Source organism: Silene latifolia, chromosome Y (genome assembly GCF_048544455.1).
Source record: "Silene latifolia isolate original U9 population chromosome Y, ASM4854445v1, whole genome shotgun sequence".
Classification (NCBI taxonomy): Eukaryota; Viridiplantae; Streptophyta; class Magnoliopsida; order Caryophyllales; family Caryophyllaceae; genus Silene; species Silene latifolia.
In genome coordinates, this window is record NC_133538.1 from 94,527,121 (window position 1) to 94,536,702 (window position 9,582).

General features: G+C 37.7%; 1 protein-coding gene and 1 long non-coding RNA gene across 2 annotated transcripts; one reads left to right on the top strand and one right to left on the bottom strand.

Moving 5' to 3' along the window:
- Positions 1-593: 593 nt before the first annotated feature.
- LOC141627489 (uncharacterized) lies at positions 594-4,177 on the bottom strand. Its single transcript, XR_012537045.1, has 3 exons — positions 4,100-4,177; positions 3,709-3,988; positions 594-1,061 (listed from the first exon to the last, which is right to left on the bottom strand). It is a non-coding gene; the product is annotated as an uncharacterized LOC141627489 (long non-coding RNA).
- On the top strand, positions 3,471-8,486 carry LOC141627488 (uncharacterized). The gene is made up of 2 exons (XM_074440735.1): positions 3,471-4,292; positions 4,970-8,486. The coding sequence occupies exon 2, from the start codon at positions 7,423-7,425 to the stop codon at positions 8,407-8,409; it is 987 nt and encodes a 328-aa protein (XP_074296836.1). The 5' UTR covers positions 3,471-4,292; positions 4,970-7,422; the 3' UTR covers positions 8,410-8,486.
- Positions 8,487-9,582: the final 1,096 nt, after the last annotated feature.

Sequence of the window (9,582 nt, forward strand, 5' to 3'; positions counted from 1 at the left end):
AATTTTCTTTCGTTTTTGAAAGGAATCCAAACACTATCTCCTAATCATAACTGGTGCTTCAAATTTTATTGACAAGTGCGTGCGTAGAAGTTTGCAGAGGTCAATTCGCTTTCTTAATTTATCTGATTATCAATGATGATTTCCCTGCTTTAACGTCACTCCACATGCATCTTGATTTATAAAATAAGTTTTCATCTCATAATCTCCTGATTGTTCATGTCTAATATTTTGTTTTCATATTGCTTTCTGCTCTCTATTTTGTATTTAAAAAAAAGGTGTAGGCTCCCCGTTAGCTAATATTACGCCATTTAAGCTACCCTATTCACCCTCGGTAAAGTATGTTGTATACTTAGAAGGTCCATTCGACCGACTAGGCCTTACACATATTTTCCATCTCGTGACGTCGCGTTTTGGCAACTCGTCTGGTCCATATGACTGGGGGAGCACAAAAGAGAGTGATACCCTCGGGTATTTTAATGTTGTGAGTACCCAATTACCAGTCATAAACCTAACCATAGAGCCCGTAGAACCTTTGGTTAAGGAAATTTGTATATATTTAATTCTGATTGTTTGCAATTGTGCTTGTGATTTAATGGTCATCTAGATAATTCTTAAATTTCCGTGGGTAGTATAACAGGGGCTAACAGTAGAAGTTCAGTTATGGGTCTTTGTATCCTTTGATAAGATAGTCCTGCACTATCATATTTCGCATTAATCCTATGAAATTGAGATTGCATTGCCAGCACCTTAGGTTGAGTAACTAGAGTGCAGTTATAATTAAAAGATGTGCCAGTCCTTCCATTTTGCATCCACGCATAGCGTCATCTATAGTCCGTAACCACACGTTTCTGTTGCATCTTTCAGCATTTGGTCTCATATCATCATGATGTCCATCAGTAAAGCATGCATCACTTATATCTACACAACTCACATCTTGTGTCGGTGCGTTGTCAGTGCGTCAGTCAGTCCGTCCTCTAGATACACATATACATTAAATTGGTCTAAATAGTGCATTGAGTCCTTACACACTCCGGATTTCATCTTGTAAATATAAAAAGCATCTGCACGTGACCACACCCCTCCGAGCATCAGCATATAGTATCATATCGTGTGCATATCATAACCCATCAGTCTTGTACAACAAAGTCTCAAATAAGAAGTTACAGAGCATCACCATTCTGACCATACTTTTATTTCGCATCGACACAGCGCATTATCATTAAGTCATTACACTTGTTAGCCTTGCATTAGATCTCATATGCATTAAGCATTCAGCATCCTAGGTAGTTAGACATATGCATTCAATATATTAAGTTTCATTCTTAGGTGAAGTCTCATGTAGAGCATGGCATTACCTTATGTCTCACATCTAAACCAGTGGACACGCATTCAGCATTCAGCATTTGCATATAATAGGTTCAGTACAACAATGACACGGTAAAAATAAAAGCTTTGCTCATTACTTGCATTAAGATCTCGTTTAGCATTAGGCAAATAAGATTTTCATGAGCATTCAGTATATTACTCCATTCTAGTCCTGTCTCCTATAAAGGAAATAAAATCATTTTCTAAAAGCTAAGATGTCATGATCTGGGATAGGTAGGAGTAAACGAGACCCTAATTTAATAGCCACTCTAGCTTGGGAACAAAAGAAGGGTACAAGAAGACTAGACAATACCAACTCACATGTAGTTTCCATCAAAATTTGTTTAAATTAGGACCATCCAAGTCCTTTCTCAGTTGCATATGTATAAAAATAACTAAGAGTAAGATCAAACATGTCAATAGAATAATAAAATTCACTCTAATAGTCATATTATCTCATACGAGTGTTCCTGACTTTACCTACAAAAAACACTAGTTTACATAAGTGTCTACTTAAGATAACACCATCCTAGTCCTTTTGATTTGCAATAAATTTGAAAAATGAGCATATGTACTTTTTATTAGTCACTTGTTCTACTTTTTACCCTTAACTTGTAGAATAGACTTGAAATACTTTAGGTCGTATCTTTTTAGTGAAGATTAATCGACCTCTTAGAATCAGCCAAAACGAGGGCGTGCATTTGACCATCTTTTCCATCTCTGTGGTGTGATAATTCCTTGATCGCCGTGTCTCTAGGTGACCTCTAGGTTTGGAGACTCCATCTTTCTACCTGATTCGTCAATTTTCCATATGACTACCACATGAGCACAAACTCATTTGATCGACCATTTTATTAGCAAATATTGTCATCCATTTCCATTGATGCTAGAAAACTAGCCCAAAAATATTAAAACCAGATTCTTAGTACACCCGTGTCCAAACATACCAAATAAAACACGGGAGCGCACACTACATGCCCTTAAAACAAGATAGGTGACCGCAAGTCCCTTAGAATGAACTTAAGACATGAGTCTAAATACCGATACAAGTTCAAATAGATCCAAATCAAGTTTCAAGACTCTCAAATATTCAAAGAGAAAAATTATGATCTCAAATAGATACAACTACAGTCTCAAAAGACTCAAAAATTCAGAAGTAAACAAAAAAATTCCAGTCAAATTTGCAATAAACTCCAATGTCAAAAGCCTTAAAAATTCACAAGGTAAAAAAAAATACACTAGTCAAAGATGCAACTAAAAATCAGAGAGTAGTCATTTTCTCTATTCACAGACGAGTCAATCCACAGTTACATTGTGTCCATTCCTATTGGGATGATCCTTTCATTCACTTAGGTGAGTGAGAGAGGCACACATGTCTCCAGTGTCTTCTGACACCATAGGACCTTCTACTCCATTCCATTTATGACTCTCGTTTAGCATCTAAGTCTTCGGGAGATGTACATTAAATTTATACGGCCACAAAAGTATTTTGTTTCTATGCTATTAGTTTTGCTTAATTAATAGAGCTTGTTACTATAAAGAGGCAGAACTCCTTTTACAGTATAAATCTCAAATTCTAAGGTAAGGGAAAAATTCCAAGGTAAAAAAAAGTGGCTAAACCACGACCCACACCAGGTCGGCAAAAAAAAAGATGTTTTAGAAAACAGACTTGCTGTGTGGCACTAAAAAAACACACACGAGAAAATAAACAGGGGGCTACCACAACAAGCAACCTCTGGAGGATTGTGTCACAGGGAATCGAAATAGAGTTTCAGTCAAAACCGAGGGCACATGATGAGAAGAGAGTAGTCATTACGAAAACAGCCGGGACCAATAATATTGCAAGGACTTACAATGTGATAATGATTCAATAGGCATAACACCTAAGAGGCTAAGAGCTAACATAAACCCCTATCCGTATTAAATACGAAATTCCCAGATATCAATTCTTATGCATGTGAGATACGGAATAGCTACCGAAGTTTATTAATTCTAAAAGAAATCGATAAGCTGAACATTCTAAGAACTAAAAGTACAGCCAATTACAGGCCGTATACTTATCCAAACTCGAATACATTGTCCCTTTCCCAAATCATGTTTTTTTTAACAGGACTAGTAATAAGATGTAGCAGGTTTCTATGGTCTATTTTAAAAAAAAATGCATCGTAAATTAGCTAGTGTTGTCTTTTTTGCATCATTAGCGTCATTATTCATAAGCATTCTACAACATGCATCATAAGCACTCAACTATTCAAGCACACAACTTGATTTAGTCGACAAATAGGAAAAAGAAAACAAGAGCATAATTTCAAAGTCAATCAACAAAGAATAGGAAGCACTTACTTCGATTGTGCTCGGTCACTAATCGGGATTTCAAGTATGGGCTATAGCGGCGCAACCCCGCTGATTTCATTCTATCTCTAGAGCTAGCAAGATTAACCACCGATGGTGCTCCTTTATCAGTCAGCCAATCTAGTGCTCAAACAATGGTTATAACGGCACAACTGGCGCAACTCACGCCAAACTCCATCGCACATCAGGAAACAAAAGATTCGACGATGCTCATTTATCAGTTAACTTGTCGCCAATTGGGGCTTGGACGATGGCTATGACGGTGCATCTGCTGTCGATCTCGTCCCATATCAGAATAGTACGCATAAAAATTAATGGAAAATGTGAATATGATCATTTAAAGAGCATTAATTGAGAATCAATCAGTAAAGAGAACCCTTACCATCTGACCGAAAATCCGCACGATTCAACGGGGTTTCTTCATCACTCAGCCGGTCGCCAATCGGGGCCTTAAACGGCGGCACAAAACCGCTGATCTCATCCGATATCAGGAGCCAGCAGTCTTGACGGCGCTCCGTCATCAGTCGCCTTGTCACCAGTCCGGAGTTGGAACGATGGCGACGGTACAACTACAGGTATGATTGATGGAAGGTTCCCTTAGCAAGAATGAAAAATCGATCTTGAAGCAAGATAATGGTTGATTGAGGTTTTCAATTTTATGAGCAATAATGACCATTGGGCGTAGGATAATTAATTCCACAAGAAGCAAAATAAGATTTCCCTTACTGGAGAAGCTTACACGTGATAACAAATCAAAGTAAATGGCCCACATCAATTTCTCAAACCGTCTTTTAATCAAGTTACTCTACCATACTTGGTTTTAAACCTGTTCTGGTAAAATATAATTTTACACCTCTCTATTTTACGATTTCAAGTCTCGTTTTTTTCAAAACAAAATTTGAAAATAAAATTTGAGTTCTTAAAATAAAATTTTCTGAACTTGCCTTTTTACGAAATAAAATCTTGCAATTTTCAAATCACTTGGTCGGTAGGCCCTAACATGCATTTGAGTTCTTAAAATAAAATTTTCTGAATTTAGCCTTTTGCGAAATAAAATTTGGCAAATCCTAGTTTGTAAAATCAAATTTTACAATCTAATCCCTTTTAAAATTAAAATTTTGAATCCTCGGTCGGCGGGCCCTGACACGCATTCGAGCTTGTGAAATTAGATTTTGCAGGTTCACTCTTAAGTTAAACAAAGTTTCGCTCTACCAGATCCAGACCAGCTAAACAAAGTTTTTGTCTATTCCAGATTCCAGATCAGCAAAACAAAGTTTTGCTTTACCAGATTCTAGACCGACGAAACAAAGTTTTGTCATACCAGTTTCTAGATTCGTGAAACAAAGTTTTTACCAGCTCCATTCCAGATTGACAAAACAAAGTTTTGTCATGCCAGTTCCATACAAGCTAAACAGAGTTTGGCTATACCAGTTCCAGACCGGTGAAACAAAGTTTCACTATGCCAGTTTCAGACCAACGAAACAAAGTTTCGTTGCACCAGTTCCACCTTCATCCCAGATTAGTAAAACAAAGTTTTGTTAAACCAGTCCCAGTTTCCAACTACTCCAGATAGGTAATATAAGAGGCCCAGGTATGTCTCTTATCTTTTATCTGTCCCGACCGGACTACTTTGACCTTCATCTTACTTAGACTCGGACAAAGTGGGGGCTTCTGTAGACACCTAAAAGTTGTCTACTAGCCTTACAGGTACCCGATGATGAGGCTCAAATTTAATGACTAAATGAAAATTGACAATGTTAATAATTTATGACTCTTTACGCTTATTTTCCAATAAATCACATAAAATGGCATAACACCACCTAAAAGCCCATATTCCGATTCAAACAGTTTTGATCCGTTTCATATTATTAACCTTTTTTTAAAATCCAAAAGCTATATTTTTATAAGGTAATATGGATAATTTGTTATTGGCCCAAAACCAATAAAAGCGATGGAGTAGTAATCGTGTTAAGAAGTCTGTGGCCATTAGATAAAGAATTTAGTGAAAGGATAAGTCTGGATTAGAATTATTGAATATCGTAAGTCATGTACGGACACGTGTGTATAAGAGAAACTTTATCATGGAGCAAATAGGCATGATGTCGTGACTTGGTGAGCAAGCAAATAAATATGGAAACCAAGTGAGATAAAAACAAGAGAAATTCTATCTTTAACAAACTCTATTCCCTAGAAACTCCAGCCATCTACGTTTACTATAAATACCATGCACATGTGAGTCATATTGTGAAAAAAACGCTGTCTCCTCTATCCTCTCTTTACCTTTCCTCCCCAATTAAGTAACCCTTGATCTACTACCACCGCCTTCCTTCATCACCTCCCTTACGCCCCTTCGGCGCCGCCGGAGATGTAGTCTTCCTTTGATTACTCTCCGGAGGCCTTAAACGCCCGCTCATGGCTTGTTTCATCCTTTTTTGTTTGCTTCAACAGTTGAACAATTTCTCCAAATCAAAGAAACCCCCAATTAAATCTGCCTTTCTAATTCTGTGTCGTGTCCGATCAAATTTCATCCTTTTTAATCCGTTTTTCCCCAATTTTCTGCAAACTCAAATTCCATATAAAAGTTTAGATCTTTTGCACTTTTTCATCGTTTTCTGGGGTTGAATTGAAGGTTTGTCTTTCAAATCTCGATTTTAATTGTTTTTCGCAACTGAGTTATGAAAAAGATGTTGGATTTTTCGGAACAAGGTTCGATTAAGCAGACGGAACGGTTCTCACTCCATCTGTTCTTTGGAGTGATGTGTTATCTATTTTCTATCTTTTACTTGGGCTGCTTTGCTGGCCATATTTCGGTTTGCCTCCTTTTCCTTATCTGTTTTATTTGAAGTTTCCATATAGCTTTATAGTTTGCCAAAGTTGGCTTGACGGGACATGGGTTTTAAGTCTTCGTCTTTGGGGGTGGTGTCGTTTTCTCAGCTGCTTTTCTTCTTCTGTTGGGGCTGTTGTTTGGTGGTGTCTGTTTTTGTTCCACTGTGGTCGAGCGTTGGCGGAGGTGGTGTGGTTCGGTTGGTGTGGTTTGGTTGGTTGGTTGTAGTAGTTGTTTTCATCTTCTTGTTGCTCAAAGTTCATGTGCTTTCTGTTTCTTTAAGTTTTTCTGTTTTAGTTTTCGAGTTTACCTTAGTTGTTAAGTTATGGTGCCCTTTCCATCTTTTTCTTCCCGTTCTAGTGCCGAGTTTCTTGAGTTCTTTGTTCTTTTTTATGGTAATGAGAAGTTGTCAAATGAGGAAATTGATTTTCTGAAGGTCCTTACACATTTAGATTATCCGCCTTCTTCTCAAATTCAGGCCTTTAAAGATTTTGGTAATAATCTTTTTCGACAAAACCAGTTTGATCAAGCCGGAAATTGTTATGATAACGCATGCCGTTTACTGAGTTCGTCTCTCAAAGACAAAACCGTGACTGACTTACCTTCATCTTTATCACTCGCTGTTTCTTTGTCTTTAAATTTAGCAGCGTGTGCGAATAAGCTTCATGCTTCTGAGGTGGCTTTAACCTACTGCTCTATGGTTTTACAATTCTTTCCTCGCAATACTAAAGCTCTTTTTCGTAAGGCGATAGCCCTTAAAAATTTGGTCAGGTTATCCGAGGCTCGTACTACTTTGGAGGAGGCCAATTTGATTGAGCCTCATAATAAAGATATTATTCACGAGCTGGCTGCCGTAAAGCAGTCTCTAGTAATTAACAAAAATGGTAAGCGTGTCGTCATCCTTAGATATGGAAGATGTTCGAGCAGGGAAACTATTGGTTTCTTCTCCACAAGATCGGGTTGCTGGAATGGTGGAGAAGATGACTGAAACTGTATCTTGTCCTTTGTCGTTATGTTCCGAAATTGAAGGAAATGAAAATAATCTCTTGTCGCATCCGGTTTTGCCTGGTTGTTGTGGTCTTAATAGTTCCCCGGATGTGCCTATGAAGTCTGATAATGGCAGTGCGCCTGATGAGGCATCGAATGGTACTCAGGTCTGTGATTCTTCCTCCTCCACTACCTCAAAACTTCCTCAGTTCCGCTTCACCAACAAGAAGCGATCTCATAATACGCTACATTTATCATCTCAAGATTATGATAGTTTGTTACATGGCACACATTTGGGATTCTACCACCCAAGGTCCATGTCTTTTATGAGGGTTCGTACCCTCCCCTCTAAAATCATCCAGATGGGAACTCCCCATGACAAAGCTCATGGGACAGCAGAAGTTCCCACCTCTTCTCCTACACCGGAGAACTCTTTACACTTTGGTAATATTGAACCTGAAAGTGTTGTGTTAGTTAAGGAGGAGGCTGACGTACAGGTTGATAAGAAGACCCGACTTAATTCAGACTCTCCCTATCCTACTAAGATTTCATCGATCCAGTTTGAATTCGCTGCGGTCAGAAAGCTTTCTCTTATCAGAGAGGGACCTATTTTGCATCGATACCGCGCTAAAGACCCCATGGGTTGTGTTTCAGCCATGTCAAAGAAAAGATTTATGTTTTCTGCTTCTTTTTGCAGGTACGCACGGACTTCTGTTGCTGTTATGAGGAGGAAGTGGATTTATGTCCACCTTATCGAGTTTGACGCTCATTACCATCCACCGTTCAAGAAAATTCGCCTTGTTTCTTCACTTGGATTTACTTCTACTGTTTCTTCTGTTACTAGTTTTGGGGCTCCTTATGCCCCTTCGTTTGTATTTTGAAGTAACCTATGTACTCTCTTCTAGTTTTATTTATGAAGTTCATTGTTGTCAAAAAAACAAAAAAAATACCATGCACATGCAGACGAAAAATAGACGGACAAAAATTACCAGCGATACACATAAGATCTGACAAGAAAATATACTCTTATACTCCGTCCCAAATATCCTATCCCAGTTTCAAATCAAACTACATTCATAAATTGTATATGTTCCATATAAGCGCATAAGAGCCAATAATTAACGACAAAGTCGATTTTTATTCATAGTCAACATCCACATAGGCCTGAGGGTGCCAGATTCAAATAAGTTTTTCTTTACTCTTTATTTTTATCTAATTCTTTTAGTGTCTTTTATTTATTCTCTCTATTTATTGTATTGACTAACCGTGTTTATTCTCTTTGTATATAATTTGTATCGTTTTTCTTATTCTTTTTATAAATTTCGTCAAATATATAATACTACAAATAAATAGTAGTGGCCGTCAGTTTGATGGGCGGTCTGGGTGCCTAACACCTTCCCTGACCGTACCTTTACCCCCGAATCCGCAATCTTTGGTTCAGACAGAAGTGACGGATCAGTTCCCATTCCAGGGATCAAAAGGGGCCTTTTTCCGTTAACTTGTTTTTGTATGTTTTTTTTTATAAACCTACTGGCGACTCCTATTATTTATTAATTTTAAAATTTAGATTTCTTACGGGATCTCACACCACTCCATGCAAAACTTTATCAGAACTTTAATAAATATTCAATTTGACCAATAATATTAAATTTGACCAAAATAATTCTATAAATATGTCTTCATAATGTTTTAGTTAAAATATAAATTATCAAACATTTACTCTTTAATTTCTCTCTAAAAAAAATATGGCTGGTGTATCAGAGATACAATCACGTTCTCGTTACGCATATCCTTTTACTTGCATTCTCCATAATCTCCCGGTTCGTTATGATATGATTGGAAAGGGTTTAAAGCCTAATTTTGGGTGGTTGACGCATATGCTTCATGACTCTGGTTTCACTACGGTTAAAAAAGTGTACCATGTATCTACAAACAAGCAAGGTTTTGTAGGCTTTGCTTTTATCGAGTTTGACGAAGCCAACTGCCATGATAGTTTTCGTCAGGCAAGAAAATTAGGGGCTAGATTTGCGGAGGAAGATGCGGGGAAAGAGGAC